The sequence below is a fragment of the Miniopterus natalensis genome, chromosome X (genome assembly GCF_054644295.1).
Source record: "Miniopterus natalensis isolate mMinNat1 chromosome X, mMinNat1.hap1, whole genome shotgun sequence".
Classification (NCBI taxonomy): domain Eukaryota; kingdom Metazoa; phylum Chordata; class Mammalia; order Chiroptera; family Miniopteridae; genus Miniopterus; species Miniopterus natalensis.
Genome location: NC_142103.1, coordinates 69,909,920 through 69,929,683, shown reverse-complemented (window position 1 = coordinate 69,929,683; position 19,764 = coordinate 69,909,920). Strand labels below are relative to the sequence as shown.

General features: G+C 37.8%; 1 protein-coding gene across 2 annotated transcripts in view; it reads left to right on the top strand.

Moving 5' to 3' along the window:
- Positions 1–19,764, top strand: part of FAAH2 (fatty acid amide hydrolase 2) — an 84,671-nt gene that overhangs the window by 59,592 nt on the left and 5,315 nt on the right. Inside the window, exons 8-11 of one of the 2 annotated variants that reach the window (XM_016213265.2) lie at positions 9,389–9,508; positions 11,566–11,677; positions 15,049–15,243; positions 15,482–16,318. In XM_016213265.2, coding sequence (XP_016068751.1) covers positions 9,389–9,508; positions 11,566–11,677; positions 15,049–15,243; positions 15,482–15,507 — 453 coding nt within the window. In that variant the 3' untranslated portion in view covers positions 15,508–16,318. Of the gene's footprint in view, positions 1–9,388; positions 9,509–11,565; positions 11,678–15,048; positions 15,244–15,481; positions 16,319–19,764 lie in introns of those variants that run through there. The other variant, XM_016213263.2, reaches the window with a different exon arrangement.

Genomic DNA, 19,764 nt, shown 5'->3' with positions numbered 1-19,764 from the left:
CGGGGCAGTGGGGGGAGAAACAAAACGTTGATGTCAGCGAGACACATCAATTGGTTGCCTCCCGCACTCCCTCCAACCAGGGCCGGGGATGGAGCCTGCAACCTCGATACATGCCCTTGACCAGAATCGAACCCAAGCCCCTTTAGTCCATGGGCCAATGCTCTAACCACTAAGCAAAAACCAGCCAGGGCTAGAATTTCTGGGGGTTTTTGATGGTTGCTCTTTCTTTGTTGAACTTCTCATTTTGTTCATGTATTATTTTCCTAATTTTGTTTATTTATCTGTTTGGTGTTTTCTTGTAGTTCACAGAGCTTCCTTAAGACGATTATTCTGGATTTTTTGCCTGACAGTTTATTGGTCTCCAATTCTTTAGGTCAGTTATTAGAGCTTTATTTGTTTCCATTAGTGGTGTCACCTGATTTTTTGTTACCCTTGCTTTTTTACACTGGTATCTGTGCATTTGAGTAATCGGATGGAGACAGAACTTTACCGGCCAGCTCAGTTTTGTTTTCTGGGTATATCCTTCAGCAGGTGGGGCTGCTATTATGGTCTGTTTTTAGGTAAGGATACTTTTCAAGCTCTGAGGATAGGGATGGGGGTTCTGCCTCTGGCTGAGAACAATTGGATTAGACTGCTGATTTGGTTTTGCACAGAAGTGAGGATATAGGATTGGCTCTGTGGTTACCTGGATTCTCTGGTTACTCTTAGTAGATGCTCAGGACTGGGTATTACATTCAACTATAGATAGAGAAATGAATTAGTTTCCCTGCCCTGACAGGGCAGCAGGATGGAACTCAAGATCTGTATAACTCATTGTTTGGGTAACTGAATCAGGCCAGAGTATACACCGAATTCCATGGTCAGGTGAGGCCACTGGGTTTGCTTTTCAGGTGGGGGTAGTCACAGACTGTGAATGGGCCACACAGCTTCCTGTGTGCTATGGTTAGCTTCTCTGGTTGGACAGGCTGAAGTCTGTATTCAGTAATGTGTGAGGCTGCACATTAGATTCTGTGCCTGGCACAGTGCGAGGAGCATCTCTAAAGCTGGTACAGCTCTTTGTTGTCTTAATAAAGCCAACCTGCACCCTGAGTTACCTGGCCAAACAGGGCCCTGGCTTTGGTTTGCAAACTATTGACTCTACTTGCCTCCTCTAGGCTCCAGTACTTGTGGGCAGCACAGCTTCCAGAAATTGTCAACAGCTCTTTTGGTCAGATGGGGCCAGAAGATACTCTCAGCTACAGGTGGTACTAAGTCTTAGCTCCCTTGCCTAGGTGAAAGAGTGAGGGGCCACTAAAGCTTACTCTCAATTTTCCAAACAGACTTTCTTGTTGGGAGGGGCTAGGAGTTACCCTCAGCCTTGGCTATGATTTAATACCCTTGCCTGTGCATGATAAGGGAGCCATCCATGCCTGGTGCTAGCTTTCCTCTGGGGATGGTCAGTTCTGCCCTCTTGACTCTGGGCTGGGGTGCTGCACTCTGTGTGGAGTGCCCCACACCACACAGCTCCTAGGAGTTGTCACCTGTACTCTGCTCCAATAGGGCCTTAAGTCACCCTCCAGAATGGGTGGGGCTGTGAATTTGTTCCTTGTCTGGGCATTAGCAAATTGGGCTCTAGGGCCAGCAAAATTTCCCATTTGAGGATTCAGTCAGGCACATTTGCACCCTGCCAAGTTCTCTGGTCAGAACTTGCCCATAACTTTGTTCTCCAGATGAACAAAGCCCTTGGATGTGATTACTACTTGGGCATTGAAGGTATGCTCTTGGTCTGCTGAGGCCCAAGTGCTGGTTGTTTCAAGCCCCTCCCCCTCTCTCCATCACATGTTTGAAGTAGTTGAATTTCCCAGATTACCCTGCAATACCCATGGGGCAAGATCAGAGTAGTGGCTTGAAAAAATGAATTAGTACCAAGTGGGGGTGCTGATTGTTTCTCCTGGAGGAGCCTATGGCTCAGGGGTGACCTCATGCATGGTGGTGCTCTAGTCTGGGGGAAGAACAATACAGGCAACGGGTAGCCCCTTCTTTTACCTTTCTAATGTAGTCTTGCTCCTGTGGTGCAGGAGTTTGCTTTAGCCTCACCTCCATGTTCTAGGGTTCTCTCGGTGGTGTCTTGTCCTTGAATAGTTGTTAGTTTTTCTTGTGAAGAAGAGTGAAGTCAGGAATGTCCTATTTTGCCATCTTGGTGACATTACATCTCAGTTAATCCAACCTTCCTTCTATACCTAATTTTAAAAGAATTTTTATCACGAATGATTATTGAGTTTTGTCAAATGTTTTTTTTGCGTATTTCAAGATATGATTTTTTCTTTTATTTTGTTAATGAAACTTATCACATTGGTTGACTTGTATATATTGAATCATCCTTGCATCCAGGTGAAAATCCCAGTTGATCATGGTGACTGATCTTTTTAATGTGCTATTGAATTCAGTTTGCTATTGTTTTGTAAAGGGCATTTGCATCTGTGCTTATCAGGGCTATTAACATGTAGTTTTCTTTTCTGGTAGAGTCTTTTCCTAGCTTTGGTATCAGGGTAATTTTGGCCTACTAAAATGAGTTCAGGAGTATTCACTCTGTTGATTTTTTTAGGAGACTTTAAAAAGGATACCATTAATTCTTCCTTAACTGTTAGGTAAAATTCACATGTAAAGTCATCAGTCCTGAGATTTTCTTCACTGGGAGATTTTTATTTTTTAAAAAAATATATCTTTATTGATTTCAGAAAGAGGAAAGGAGGGGGAGAGAGAGAGATAGAAACATCAATGATGAGAGAGTCATTGATCGAGCCCTCAACCCGGGCATGTGCCCCAACCGGGAATTGAACCCTGATCGCCTGGATCCCAGGTCGACGCTCAACCGCTGAGCCACGCCCGGCCGGGCTGGGAGATTTTTTTTAATTGAGTTTATTTGGGTGACATTGGTTTACAAAACCATACAGATTTCACATGTGCAACTCAACAAAACATCATCTGCATACTGCGTTGTTAAACCATCACCCAAAGTAAAGTCTCTTTCCCTCCCCATTTGTACTCCTTTTGCCTACCCCCACCCTTTTTTCCCTCTGGCTGTCATAATACTGTTGTCTGTGTCTATATGTGTGTGTGTGTGTGTGTGTGTGTGTATGTATGTATGTGTATCCCTTCAGCTTTTTTTCACACAGACCCCCAACCCACCTCCCCTTGGACAGATTTCAGTCTGTTTTATGTATCTATGCTTCTCTTTCTATTTTGTTTGTTAAACTATTTGGTTCATTAGATTCCACATATAAGTGAGATCATATGGTACTTGTCTTTCTCTGACTGGCTTATTTCACTTAGAATAATGTTCTCTAAGTCCAACCATGCTGTCGCAAATGGTAAGATTTCCTTCTTTTTTACCGCCTAGTAGTATTCCATGGTGTAAATGTCCCACAGCTTTTTTATCCACTCATCTACTGATGGTCACTTGGGCTGTTTCCAAGCCTTGGTTATTGTAAGTAATGAGGCTATGAACATAGGGGTGCATCTATTCTTTCAAATTAGTGTTTCAGGATTCTTAATATATGTTCCCAGAAGTGGAATCACTGGGTCAAATGGCAGCTCCATTTTTAATTTTTTGAGGAACCTCCACACTGCTTTCCATAGTGGCTGCACCAGTCTGCATTCCCACCAGCAGTGTCCTAGGGTTCCCCTTTCTCCACACCCTCGCCAGCACGTGTCGTTTGTTGATTTGTTGATGGCAGCCATCCTGAGAGGGGTGAAGTGATACCTTATTGTGGTTTTAATTTGCATATCTCTGATGATTAGTGACAATGAGCATCTTTTCATATGTCTCTTGACCATCTATGTGTTCTCTTTGGAGAAGTGCCTATTCAGATCCTTTGCCCACTTTTTAATTGGATTGTTTGTCTTCTTGGTGCTGAATTGTATAAGTTCTTTATATATTTTGGATATTAACCCCTTATCAAATGTACCATTGGTGAATATGTTCTCCCATTCAGTAAGTTGCCTTTTCGTTTTGGTGATGGTTTCTTCTGATGTGCAAAGCCTTTTAGTTTGATGTAGTCTTGTGGGTTTTTTTCCTTTGTTTCCCTTGCCCGGGGAGATACATTGGCAAAAATATTGCTACACAAGAAATGTCTGAGATTTTACTGCCTATGTTTTTTTCTATGATTTTTATGGTTTTGTGACTTACATTTAAGTCTTTAATCCATTTTTAGTTTATTCTTGTGTATAGTGTAAGTTGGTGATCTAGTTTGTTGGGGTTTTTGCATGTATGTGTCCAATTTTCCCAGCACCATTTATTGAAGAGACAGTCTTTACCTCATTGTATGTTCTTGCCTCTTTTGTCAAATATTAATTGACCACAGTGGTGTGGGTCGATTTCTGGCTCTCTGTTGTGTTCCGTTGATCTATATGCCTAGTCTTATGCCAGTATCAGGCTGTTTTACTTACTATGGCTTTGTAGTATAGTTTGATATTAGATAGGGTGATACCTCCAACTTTGTACTTTCTCAAGATTGCTGAGGCTATTCAAGGTCTTTGTGATTTCATATCAATTTTTGGAGTATTTGTTCTAGATCTGTAAGTTATGCCATTGGTGTTTTAATAGGAATTGTGTTGAATCTATAGATTGCTTTAGGTAGCATGGACATTTTAATGATGTTAATTTTTCCTATCCATGAACACAGTAAATGTTTCCACTTATTTGTATCTTCCTCAGTTTGTCTTCAGGATCCTATAATTTTCAGACTGCAGGTTTTTTACCTTCTTGATTAATTTATTACTAGGTACCTTATCTTTTTTGTTGTAATAGTAAATGGGATTGTTTTTTTAATTTCTTTTTCTGATAGTTTATTATCGGTGTGTAAAAATGCCACTGATTTCTGAATATTAATTTTGTATCTTGCTACTTTACCAAATTCATTTATCAGTTCTAGTAGTTTTTGGTTGAGTGTTTAGGGGTTTCCATATACAGTATCATGTGTTCACCAAATAATGACAGTTATACTTCCTTCTTTCCAATTTGGATGCCTTTTATTTCTTCTTCTCATCTGATTGCTTGGATACAACTTCCAGCACTATGTTGAATAAATGGTGAAAGTGGACATCCCTGTCTTCTTCCCGATCTTAAGGGAAACGCTTTTGGTTTTTGTCCATGGAGTATAATGCTGGCTGTAGGTTTGTCATATATGGCCTTGATTATGTTGAGATATGATCCCTCTCTTCCCACTTTGCTGAGAGTTTTTATCAGAAATGGGTGCTGGATGATTCCTGGCCCCGATTGGGGCTCATGCAGGGGGCAACCAAATGATGTCTCTCTCTCATATCAATATTTCAATCTCTCTCTCCTCCCTCCCACCTCTCTCTCCTCCTCTCTTCTCTCCCCCTCCCTCCCCCTTCCCTTCCATTTTGTCTGAAATGCAATGGAAAAAATATCCTCTGGTGAGGATTAGAAGAAAAAGAAAAAAAAAGATAAATGGGTGCTGGACTTTATCAAATGCTTTTTCTGCATCTATTGACATGATCATCTGATTTTTGTCCTTCATTTTGTTTATGTGATGTATCACATTTATTGATTTGCGGATGTTATACCAGCCTTCCATCCCCAGAATAAATCCCACTTGATCGTGGTGTATGATCTTTTTAATGTATTGCTGGATCCATTTTGCATATATTTTGTTGAGGATTTTAGCATCTATATTCATCAGGGATAGTGGCATATAATTTTCTTTCTTTGTAGTGTCCTTATCTGATTTTGGAATTAGGATGATGCTAGCCTCATAAAAGGATCTTGGGAGTCTTCCCTCCTCTTGAATTTTTTGAAATAGTTAGAGAAGGATAGGTGTTAGTTCTTTGACTGTTTGGTAAAATTTGCCTGTAAAGCCATCTAGTCAAGGACTTTTGTTGGCTGGGAGTTTTTTTTATTACTGCTTCCATTTCATTAGTTGTAACTGGTCTATTTAGATTTTTCTGATCCTTCCAGATTCAGTTTTGGGAAATTGTGTGTTTCTAGAAATTAATCTTCTTTCCTCAGTTTGTCCAATTTGTTAGCATATACTTGTTCATAATATTGCTTACAATCCTTTGTATTTTGTGGTGTGTCTGGGAGATTTCTGACTGCCAGTTTAATCTCCTTACTAGCAATTAATCTGTTCATATTTTCTTTCTTCCTGATTTAGTCTTGGTAAATTGTATGTTTCTAATCTTTATTTCTTTCCTTTGCCTAACTTTGAGGTCAGTTTTTCCCCCCTTCTGATTATTTAAAGGTTATACTTAGGTTGTTTATGTTAGATCTTTTCTGTTTATTAATGTAGGTTTTAATTGCTATGAACTTACATTTTAGAATTTCTTTTGCTGCATTATAGAACTTCTTTTGCTCCCATTATATTTGTATGATATGTTTCCATTTTGTTTATCGCAAAGTATTTTTTATTTCCTCTTTAAATTTTTCTTTAATCTGCTCATTGTTAATTTCCATGTATTTGTGAGTTTTCTAGTTTTCCTTATGTTGTTTATTTCTAGTTTTAGAGCATAGTGGTCAGAGAAGATATTTGGCATGATTTTAAAGCTCTTGAATTTTCTAAGCCTTGTTTTGTAGTCTAACACATAGTCTATACTGGAAAATGTTCCATGTGCACTTGAAAAGAATGGGTATTCTGCTATTTTTAGAGATAATGTTCTGAAATTGTCTCTGGTTCTTTTGGTCTGTAGTGTTTAAACAGGCTTTGGCAGCATCCCATAGAATTTTGTATATTGTGTTTTATTTTTATTTATGTTGAGACCATTTTTATTTCCCTTTTAATTCCTTCTTTGATACATTCGTTGTTCACAAATGTGTTATTTAGTTTCTACATATCTGTAAATTTTCCCAGCTTTCTTCATGTTCTTGATTTCTAGCTTCATACCATTGTGGTCAGAAAAGATAATTATTATTTCAATCTTCTTAAATTTGCTAAGACCTGTTTTGTGTCTTATCATATGATCTATCCCAGAAAATGCCCCATGTGCACTTGAGAAGAATGTGTACTCTGCTGCTATTGGATGGAATGTATTATGTATGTCTGTTAAATGCATTTGATATAGACTATGGTTCAATTCCAATGTACCAGGGAGGTTACTATTGCTGCTGCCAAAAGTCTCACCACTTGTAGTGACACCCTGGGGAGGGGAAATGTCTTGGCAAATTCCTCCCTCTCCTCAGTTTCCTAACTTGTCTCTATCTGTCTCCAATGTCATGCTGGAATCTCCCTTCAGGCAGGCTGGCCTTACATGAATAATCTCACTCATGGGTATCTGTCCAGTTTTGCACTCTCCAGGTGTCTTCTTCCCAACGCCTGAGAGTGAGGATGTGACAACTTTGCTGACTTTCTTGGATCTGCAGGCCCCACCTAGGTTCCATTTGTTGTTTTTGAATGCACTCAGGATGCTGGAAACCTCTTGGGTCCCTTGGCGTAATGTGCAGAGGCACTTCCGTTCAGATATGGATGTCAAATTAGTTTTAAAAATAGAGAAAAAGAGCAATGACTTATGCTGCCATAATGCTGATGTCACTCATAGCCTTCATTTTTGAAGTACAGTTTTGCCATACATTTTCTTATTGATTCACAATTATTTATTTTAGCTTTTTTAAAAATAATTTTTTTATTAATTTCAGAGAGAGGAAGGGAGAGAAAGATAGAAACATCAGTGATGAGAGAGTCATTGATCCGCTGCCTCCTGCACACTCCTCACTGGGGATCGAGCCCGCAACCCGGGCATGTGCCCTGACCGGGAATTGGACCTCGATCTTCTGGATCATTGGTTGCTCAACCGCTGAGCCACGCCGGTCAGGCTTTCTTTTAGCTTTTTAGGATTTCTGCTAAGAAAACCACTGATCCCTATAAAGGCTCTCTTGTATATGATATGCCACTTTTTTCTTGCTGCCTTCAGGATTCTTTTTTTTGTGTGTTTGATTTTCAAGAGTTTGATAAAATGTAACTCACTATGGGATTCTTTGAGTTTATACTAATTAGAGTTTGTTGAACCTCTTGTATTTGTGTATCCATTTCTTTTTCCAAATTTGGGAAGTTTTTAGCCATTATTTCTTCAAATAATGTCTCTGTCCCCTTTTCACTCTCTTTTCCTAGTATTTCTATAATGTATATATTATTTCACTTGATGGCATCTTATGAATCCCTTGGTCTCTCTTCACATTTTTTTATTATTTCTTTTTGCTCCTCAGACCCAGTGATTTCAAATGATCTGTCTTCAAGTTTGTTTTGTTGATTTATTACTCAGTTTCAGTCTTCTGTGGAACCCTTTTAGTGAATTTTTCAGTTCGTTTATTGTGTTTTTTAATTCCAGAATTTGTGGTTGTTTCTTTATTTTAATTTATATCTGTGTATTTATATTGTAGTTTTGTTCATATCACTTTCCTGACTTTTGTTTGTTTGTCCATGATGTCCTTTAACCCACTGAACATTTTTAATACAGTTATTTTAAAGTCTTTGTCAAGTAAGCCAGAGATCTGTGTTTCTTTAGGGGTTGGTATCTAGAAATTTATTTTGTTCCTTTGAATGGGCTGTGTTTCCTTGTTTCTTTGTATGCCTTGTTATCTTTTTTTTTTTTAAATGAGTATTTAAAATAATATCTACCTCTCCTTGTCTTTGTGGACTGGCTTTGTGCAGAGGAAGTCCTCTACTGATTAACCTGGCCTAAAGATTTAATGTTCTCTCAAAACTTTTGGAGATGGGTCCTTTTTGGGCCTGCACATTTTTAAATTCCAGTTCCTCTGTACATATGACTACTTTTTAATGTCTTTATTTCCCTAAATGTCTCATCCTTGCTTCTTCTCAAGCCCTTAGTTATTTTATATTATTGCTCTGCCTGTAATATCTTATACCTAGACACCCACAGGCCTGCAGTGACCCTGCAACTCTTATGCCACAGCTCCAACCACTGCTTTTGACAGCTTCCAACATGATATACAAACTATGCCTCTATTCCCATCAGTGCTCCCGTCCAGGCAAAAGATAAACTGGTTGACCCAGGCTGCCCCTATACTAACCAGAACACTGCAAGCAAATTCCACTCTTTTTATTCAGTCTCAAAGTAGAAGTTAGTAGTTGGGTGGGTTCTTCCCTGTCTTTCTGCACTGTGCCAAGAACGGGATGGGGCAAGAATGTGCAAAGGTACCATGAGATTTCTGAGCATTTTGAGTGCAGCTTTCATTTTTTGGTCATTTGTTTTATTGCTGCAGTTTCTTAACTGGCCTCCAGAGATCTCACAGAGCTACTTTGGTCTGTATATTGGTGTTTCCATGAAGAAATGAGGACCTAAAACTTCCTTGTCAACCATCTTGCTTACATCACACTCCAGTGATATCTCTTTTTCCTAAACATGTTTGTCTATTGTTTTATCTTGATTTTTTTAGGTTGTGGATAACCTGGAAAATATGCTAGGAGCTTCAGTTCAACATGTTAAACTGAAGCAAATGAAGTATTCTTTTCAGTTATGGGTCACAATGATGTCAGAAAAGGGACATGATGGGACGGTATGTTCACTACTTTCCTTCCTTTCTTCTTTTTTTATAAATATTTATTGACCATATTAACATATGGGCCATATGTTATAGATATGGAGAAATGAAATTCATAAGCAAATAGGTGACATAGTTAAATAATGAAAGATTATGCAGTTCGGTGAGTGCTACACTGGTATAAGCATATATGGTTGTAGGATCAGAAAGGGCAATCCCATTTATATGTGGAAGTCAGGGAAAGCTTCCTGGTGGAGGAGTTTCTATCCACCAATACTTGAATATTTTGAAGTCCTTAACCAGTAAAGAAGTGATAAAAGGTGTTTCAAGCAGAGGTAACATTGTGGGCAAAGGCACGGGGCATGAGATTTATTCCATTATAGAGTGTGCTGGCTATCAGAGCATTTAGGCTTCAATAAAGCATAAAGTGATTAGATAACCCCTGTTGTCAAGATCCCACTTTGCCTCCCCCATCAGAGGTTTTTAAGGATGTGCACACAGTTATCTGCTTTTCTACCGTGTAATTTCAGCCTCCTGTTATTTGCTAAGTTTGGAAACTGATCTGGGTACTTGTGGAAGATGCTTTACTTATGATTTCTTCAGATTTATTGAAAAATTTAAATATGAATTCTTCAAGAGTAATAAGTTAAAGTCAACATTATGAAAAAATAGGAAAATTATTTTCAAGTCTTTGAACTTTTGTACATATGCTGGCCATTAGGAGTGTGACAGACTCAAATTCAAATCACAAGTCACTTTTTAGCTCTGTTTTCTTTTTGGTGGGGGAGTTCTTAATCTCTTCTTTACTCACCTGTGAAATGAAAGTATTATACCTGTGTTACAAGATTATTTTCTGGATTAAGAATATTTCTGGTAAAGTTTCTGACATTTAGTAACCCTTCAATAAGGGAGCACTTTCACGATCCCTTTCTACCTTAAGGAAAATAAATTATCAGTCACTATACTTGTGTTTCAGAAACAAATAAATTGTTTCTTTTATATAAGCACCTTGGAAATCGCTCAGAATAGGAAGTTCATGTAAATCCTCAAGCTTGGATGTTTGACTGACATGTAGGTTCGCAGAGTACGAACAAAACTAAGGCAAAGATCAGTAACAAAAATTTTATTCTGAGTTCACTTGCAGGAGATACTCTCTCATAACTTGGAGAAACTTATAACGTAGGTGCTGATTGTTAAAGTTGATCCTGATATTAAAAACCTGACATAAGACAAAAGGGCAAAAAACTGGTCTGCTCTCACCTCTGACTCAGAGCTGGTGTTCATAAGCACTCTACCGTGTTGCTCAGTAATGGCCCATCTCTTATGAGCAGGTGCGTTATATGGTTGATACTTGAAGCTTTTACTGTGGAAAAAGGATGTGGTCGTTTTCTCAACCATACTTGTTTATGGCCATTTTACCACTTTATTATAAGAGGTTTATTGAGTTACAATGTATACACCATGTAAAGCACTCTTTTAAAGCATACAATTAAATGATTTTTAAAACATATGCAGAATTGTGCAACTACCACTACAGTCAATTTTAGAACATTTTCATCACCATAAAAAGAGACTCATGCTCATTATCAGTCACCCCCTCCAAAATCCTCACTGCCCTATCCACAGCCTTAAGCAAAAACTAATCTACTTTCTGTATGTATAGATTTCCTTACCCTGGACATTTCGAATAAATGGAATCATACATTGTGTGGTGTTTTGTAACTGGCTTCTTTCACTTAGCGTAATGTTTTTTACATTTTATCCATGTTGTACCTTGTATCAGTACCTTATTTCTTTTATGGCTGGATAATATTCTGTTGAATTACTGCCTTTTGTTTCCCTATTCATCAACTGATTGGTATGTGGCTATTTTTCCTAGTGCTGCTATGACCATTCCTATTCATATTTTTTGTCTTAGCCATACTTTTTTTGAGAGAATACTTGCATTTCCTGTTTTAGCACTTTGATATGTTTATTTTCACATTTACATTTTAATCTCTTCCTTTCCCCATTCTTTTTTTTAATTAAATGTATTGGGGTGAATTGGTTAATAAAGTTTTCTTCACTGTCAGGAACCTGTGAAATTTGTGGATCTGCTTAGTGACCATGGGAAACCTATCAACCCTCTGTGGGAATTGATGAAATGGTGCTTAGGCCTATCAGTGCACACCATCCCAGCCATTGGTATGTAAATCATCTTTTCTCCAGTTTGATATCTTTAGGGGAGAGGAGAACATCTTACCACATCACAACACTGAGGAAAGCTGAAATATATGAATAATGAATTAGTATCCATCATCTGCTAACATATCACTATGTGCCAAGCGCTGTCCTGTGCATTTTATCCTATTGATTTGTAATGTATCTATTATAATGCCCATTTTAGGTTGAGAAACTTTAATTCATAAAGGTTAGATGGCTACTAAATTAAGGAGTACTCTTCAAATGTTTGCCTTACAAATTCAAATGCCTAAGATGCTTTTTCTGTATCATGTATTGTTTTTAAATATCTAAATGGAAATTTTGGACAATATATTTGACTTTGGGGAAAGGCCTATTCAGTAATATTTAGGTGAATTAACCTATCAAATGTTAATTATTGGTCATATACAGTAGTTGAAGCAGCTCACCAAAGAAATTAGTGCAGCTATGGACACTTGATGCAGAGTTGGTGATTGTTGTTATTGTAAACAAATGCTCATTGAGTACCTACTGCCAAATATTAGATTTTTGGTATCTTTTCATGTGTTATCCCTTTATTTATTTTGTTTTTGAAGATCTAACTGGCTTTATTAAACAATTCATGAATTGGGTAGCACCTCATTCAGCAAGCAGAGAGATACTCTGAGGAGTTATACAAAATGGGAGGCTTTTTTAAAAAAATCAAAGTTTTTAAAATTTATCTTTATTGTTGAAAGAATTACTGGTGTCCCCTTTTTTTCTCTATTGACCCCCTCTACCCCACCCCCATTCTCCCCCAGTCCCTCACCACATTATTATCTGTGTCCATGGGTTATGCATATGTGCATGTAAGTTTTTTAGTTAATATCTCCCCCCTCTCCCCACCTTCCCACCCCCCTTCCCTCTGAGATTCATCATTCAGTCGCTTATATTGTCAGTGATTCATCTTTATTATCTATAAAATGGAATTAATAAAAGTATATATTACCTACATAACTGAGTGGATTAAACAATATGTACTTCCTGGCATTGTTTTGCTAGTTAAATGAGATTATGAATCTAGAATATGTGAGATACAGCCTAATCATGCATATACTGGCAATTTCAAGTTTATAAAGATGAAGCCACAAATCTTGGAACATCATAAAGACTCAATAAATAGGAACTCTTTTTATCTTTGTCGTTATTATTACATAGCTCTACTAATGAGGTCTCTATCATCAGAAATTGCTCTATTTTTGGAAAAAGGCCCTAATATTCTGATATCATCAGGAAAATAATTTTAAGGACAATGACACTCAAAGTACTCACTTGCCAAATATTAGTCAGAGTTACTTTTCTTCAAAAGAATCTTGACAGTATTCTAGTCACCGATGTCCTCTTTCTTGTGCATAGCCATGAAAATTCAAGGACAGTGGTATACTGATATCAAGTCTCTAAGGAACTCTTGTGTTGTCTTATGCCAGCTCAATTCATGCAAAAGAAATCATATTTTTTCATCCTAGGTAATGTCAGGGGCTTAGCTGAGCTGTCCTGTGTTGAGATAGCTAATTAAAGCAACACGTCAAAATAAAAGTAACAGTGAAGCCTTTAGTTGCAGTGATCGTATAAGCAAGAGGCTAAACTGGAAAAACAACAACTCCTCCCTTTCCCATTTCCCCTATAAAAATTTGCACTAGTCAAGGGTCAAATGGATCAGCACAAGTGTGGAGATTTTTCTCACTGTTAAAGGAGCCCTGAACAAAAGGCTCCAGCAGTTTTACAGATCATGAGGTCAGGAACAAGATGAAGACTACGAGAGAGACTACGAGTGGAAAAGTCCTGAGTAGTAAGTCGGAGTGGGGAAAAATGTCTTCAAGGTTTCCTCTACCTTTCCCATAAAGAGGCCTCAGCAGAGACACCTGAAGAAGACTTCTGCCAAAGGCCTCAGATAAAGAGATCTAGGTGCCTTGGCTAAGAATGCAAATATGCACAAGAAAATCACAGGCTAGAGGAGCTTGAGTCCTTGACTGCAACAGCCTATAGACATTTCACTGCGTTGTCTGTACACCATATCTGGCTTGCAGAGAGGAGCTTTCCCCCTTGAGTATTTCCGGATAAATCTTTTTTAATTGCTAATGGTCATACCTGAAAAATCACACAGGGATTTTGGCCACAAGCTAGACTCTTCAGATAAAAATATTCCAAACCATACCCGGCCAGCATGGCTCCGTGGTTGAGCATCGACCTATGATCCAGGAGATCACAGTTTGATTCCCTGTCAGGGCACAGGCCCGGGTTGTGGGCTCTATCCCCAGCAGGGAGCATGCAGGAGGCAGCCGATCAATGACTCTCTCATCATTGATGTTTCTACCTCTCTCTCTTCCTCCCTTCCTCTCTCTGAAATCAGTAAAGACATAATTAAAAATATATATTCTAAACCATAGTAAAAAAATTGTTCATAGAGATGTGCATTGCAGCATGGTTTATAATAACAAAAAATTATAAGGATCCTAAATGTTTAACAGAGGAATAGGTAGTGAATTATGATTCATATATAGGATGAAGTTATATGCAGGCACTTACAGCCAAGTTTATAAAGCTATGTTGATAATGTGTATTTATGTATGTTAATGAGTGGAAAATTTTACAGTTGCATAGAAAAGTACATGAACTAAGTGTACTAACATATTCACAATTATTTTCCCTGGGTACTGTATTTCTTGGCAAGTTGTTTATTCTACTTTAATCTTTTTAATTTTTTCTTATTTTTTATTAGACTTATGTTTCTTTCATAATAGGAACAAAAACTTATTTTAAAAATAAGTAAACTATTTTAAAATAAATTAATATTAAATACTAAATATTATTTATTAAGCACTTATGATGTATACTTAACTAATGTGAAAATATGTATACATATGTATGTATTAAAAATCTTTTCATAAAATATAATTTAAAACTTGAAGATATATTAAATAGAATGCTCTAAAACTGTAATTCCATTATAAAGTTTTTCTAAGAGTTGCATGCATGATGTTTGTTGCAGCATTTAAATTTTGGAAAAAGTTTATATGCCCAACAATCATGGGCTAGTTAAAGAAAAACCTATGATACATTTCTACAATTAAAATATTATATAGTCATAAAAATCCTTACGATGTAACATTCTGTTGGAGAAGCTGGGACGTTGATATATAGCATCACCAAAAAAGACCAGGAGTTAATATTAAATGGTCAGCAGTGTTCATGTATGGGTGGCCAGGTTACAAGGTTTCTTTTTTATCACTTTTTAACTTTCTCAATGTTCTAGAATATGAAAAGATAAACTAAAGAAGGCTAGGATTTAAAATGAAGTTTCATACTTTAACTTGTTATATGTAATCATTCTGTAGGACTGGCCTTGTTGGAAGAAAAGCTGAAGTACAGCAGTGAGAAATACAAAAGGTACAAGGCGATGGCAGAGAGCCTGCATAAAGAACTGGTGGAGATGCTGGCTGATGATGGTATCTTCTTATATCCCTCCCATCCCACAGTGGCTCCCAAGCATCACGTTCCTCTGACAAGGCCTTTCAACTTTGCTTACACAGGTACCTAACTCTACTCCTTTACAATCTTTAATCTTAAAGGAATAGAGATATTTTCCAAGAGAAGTGTACTTTCCTTTTGCTGTTGGACAAGTTTTATACATGCATGTCCAAAAATGATGTTCAATTAAAAACAAATTGCAGAAAACAGTTGCTATTGTCATATGTGGAAGATAATTTCCTTAATACCTGCATTCTCCCCAAGAACCCTGCAAGTGAGTATGAGTATCATGTTTTACAGCACCGAGCTTCAGGGAGGTTCAGTGACTTGTCTCCAGTAACACCGCATGAACCGACTGAAGCCAAAGGCTGCCTTGGCTCTTCTGATAAATGGTAAAGCCAAGTCAGCTGTTTTCCCAGGATTTGTGGCTTCCCAGAAAATGCTAGTACAAAATATAATTCTCCAAGTTGATCATCTATTTGCCTAGCTATTATCACGTCTGAGTTTGATTCATTCTAGTATTCACCCAATTAATTTATTTCAGTTTCAACTGGTTTGGGAGCTGTGTCTGTACTATGGTTATGTGAGATCTAAAGGCCCCTGGAAATGTACCGGGTCAGTTTCTATGGTTTCTATAAGGTCTCTTCCAGGGAACCACACTATATGCTTCCCTACTCTAGAAACCTATGGTCCACTTTAACTTGGAATTTGGAGATTGGTTTCTTTGAGTTCAAATACTTGACTCTTACTAGTTTCTACCTGTGTTTCCTGGTGCAAGACATTGAATGTTTCTGAATCTATTTCCTCCTCTAGGAATTCAGGGTAATTGCACTGTTGCTGTCAAGAGTAAATTATATAATGCATGTATAGTACTTGGCATAGGGTTGTGGAGGATGAGGGGGAGAGGGTATCAAATAACAGTTTATATCCTTCATTTACTCATCTTTACTCTTAATTCTTGGCTTTGGTCACTCACTTCCAATTCCTTGAATCTTTGAAGTAACTTTCTGCCTAAATTTTTATCACCTACCTACTTAAGTTCTGAAGACAGGAAACATAATTTTCTATAGGAAAGAACCTAAAGAGGAAGTTACCAGTTACAGCTTTTTGATTTGGTTTTGTTCTACTTTTGTTTTTATTTTTTATTTAATTTAGTTTTATAAACATTTACATGTCATTTATTAGCTTGCTCCCTAATTATTAATTACTAACACAAGAGATTAGCCTAGTCTTATGTTCCCAGAGATTAAAAAGAGCAACTTAGCCTGAATTTTAGCCCAAGACCAACTCATTTTTGAAAACCTAGTTCGTATCTCAACTCTGACTACTCCCATACTCAGCCTACAGTGAAAGACCCTTCTTTTGAGATTCTCTACCACTTTTTATCAAAATCGCAACTTTGTTGGTTTCTGAGAATATTTCTTCTTGTTTTATCAGAGATCTTTTTAACTTTGTGTCTTAACTCTCTGTCTAGATGGCATTCCTTGAGGAAAGAGGTTACTTTGCAAGGCTATTTTTTTTTTTTTTTTTTTGTAGTTTGAGGTTTCTATGTGACATTCAGTTGGAGATGTCAAATATGAATTTGGTTATATAGGTCTGAAACGTGGGTCAGGTCATTTGCTCATAGGTGATAGCTGAAATCATGACTGGCCAAGATTCTCGAATAGATGTGTAATAGCATAACAACAGAAAAGGACAGACTTTGGCCACCCATATATTCCCCTCTCCCATATTTGCTCCTCCCAACAGCCTCAATAGGCAGGAGTCCCAGAAACCACCCACCCTTTTTTTTTTTTTAATATTTTAAATTTTATTTTTGTTTAAAATGTTACAAATGTCCCTTTTTCTCCCCAATGACCCGTTCCACCCCGTCTCTTCCCCCTCCCCAGTCCCTCTCCTCACCATTGTCCCTGTCTTTGGGTTGTGCATATCTGCATATAAATTCCTTGGATACTCTCTCCCTCTCCACCCAACCACCCTCCTCCATCCTTCTGACATTCATCAGTCTCATCTATGCTTCCATGTCATTGAATCTATTCTATTCATCAGTTTATTAAGTTCTTTAGATTCCACGTATAAGCGAGATCAAGTGATGTTTCTCTTTCCCTGCCTGGCTTATTTCACTTAGCATAATTTTCTCCAGGTCCATCCATACTGTCCCAGAGGGTACGAGATTATTCTTCTTTACAGCTGTGTAGTATTCCATGGTGTAAATGTCCCACAGCTTTTTTATCCACTCATCCACTTGGGCTGTTGGGCACTTGGGCTGTTTCCAGGTCTTAGCTATTATAAACTGTGCTGCTATGAACATCGGGGTGCATATATTCTTTCTGATTAGTGTTTCAGGATTCTTAGGATATATTCCTAGGAATGGAATCACTGGGTCAAACGGCAGCTCCATTTTTAATTTTTTGAGGAAGCTCCATACTGTTTTCCATAGTGGCTGCCCCAGTCTGCATTCCCACCAGCAGTGTACTAGGGTTCCCCTTTCTCCACACCCTCCCCAGCACATGTCGTTTGTTGATTTGTTGATGGCAGCCATTCTGACAGGTGTGAAGTGGTACCTCATTGTGGTTTTAATTTGCATCTCTCTGATGATTAGCAACGTTGAACGTTTTCTCATATGTCTCTTGGCCATCTGTATGTCCTCTTTGGAGACGTGTCTATTCAGGTCCTTTGCCCATTTCTTAACTGGGTTGTTTGTCTTCCTCTTGCTGAGTAATATGAGTTCTTTGTACACTTTGGAAATTAGCCCCTTATCAGATTCATCCTTGGCAAATATGTTTTCCCAGACTGTGGGGTTCCTTTGTATTTTGAGGCTGTTTTCTTTTGCTGTGCAGAAGATTTTTAGTTTGATGTAGTCCCATATGTTTATTTTTTCTTTTGTTTCTCTTGCCCTAGGAGATGTATCAGTGAAAAGTCCACTACGTGAGATGTCTGTGACTTTACTGCCTATGATTTCTTCCAGGATTTTTATGGTTTTGTGACTTACATTTAAGTCTTTTATCCATTTTGAGTTTATTTTTGTGTATGGTGAAAGTTGGTGGTCTGGTTTCATTTTTTTGCATGTATCTGTCCAATTTTCCCAGCACCACTTATTGAAGAGACTGTCTTTACTCCATTGGATACTCTTGCCTCCTTTGTCAAATATTAACTGACCATAATGGCGTGGGTCTGTTTCTGGGGTCTCTGTTCTGTTCCACAGATCTATATGCCTGTTGTACCACTACCAGGACATTTTGATTACAATGGCTTTGTAATAGTTTGAAATCCAGTAATGTGATCCTTCCCACTCTGTTCTTTTTTCTCAATATGGCTGCAGCTATTCGGGGTCTTTTTTGTTCCATATAAATTTTCGAAATGTTTCTTCTAGGTCTGTGAAATATGCTGTTGGTATTTTAATAGGAATTGCATTGAATTTATAAATTGCTTTGGGTGGTATGGTCATTTTAATGATATTAATTCTTCCAATCCATGAGCATGGTATATTCTTCCACCTGTTTAAATCTTCCTCTATTTCTTTTTTCAGTGTCACATAGTTTTCCAAGTACAGTCTTTTACATCCTTGGTTAAGTTTATTCCTAGGTATCTTATTTTTTTAGTTGCAATGGTAAATGGTTTTGTTTTTTAAGTTTCTCTCTCTGAAAGTTCGTTGTTGGTGTATAAGAATGCCACTGATTTCCAGATGTTGATTTTGTATCCAGCTACCTTGCTAAATTCGCTTATCAAATCTAGTAGTACTTTGATGGAGTCTTTAGGGTTTTCTATGTACAATATCATGTCATCTGCAAACAATGACAGTTTTACTTCCTCCTTTCCAGTTTGGATACCTTTTTATGTTTTCTTCCTGTCTGATGGCTATGGCGAGGACTTCCATTACTATGTTGAATAAGAGTGGTGAAAGTGGACATCCCTGTCTTGTTCCTGTTTTTAATGGAAATGGTTTTAGTTTTTGCCCATTGAGTATGATGTTGGCTGTAGGTCTGTCATATATGGCCTTTATTATGTTGAGGTATGATCCCTCTATTCCCACTTTGCTGAGAGTTTTTATCAGAAATGGGTGCTGGATCTTGTTGAATGCTTTTTCTGCATCTATTGATATGATCATATGATTTTTGTCCTTTGTTTTGCTTATGTTAAGTATCACACTTATTGATTTGTGGATGTTGTACCAGCCTTGCATCCCCGGAATAAATCCCACTTGGTCATGATGTATGATCTTTTTAATGTATTGCTGGATCCGGTTTGCTAGTATTTTAGTGAGGATTTTAGCATCTATGTTCATCAGGGATATTGGCCTGTAATTTTCTTTCTTTGTAGTGTCCTTATCTGGTTTGGGGATTAGTATGATTCTGGCCTCACAAAAAGAGTTTGGGAGTTTTCCCTCCTCTTGAAAACCTCCCACTCTTGACAGTGCAAATGGCCTTGCCTATTTAATCTCATTGGCCTCCCTATCAACAAAGACAGCTAAGGAGAGCTGGTGCTGCATAGTGTATCCCAGTCTTTTCCAATCATGTGCATTCATGATGTTACAAATGTTGGAGAAACAGTACATCCTACAGGACCTTTCAGAAGCAGGTAGC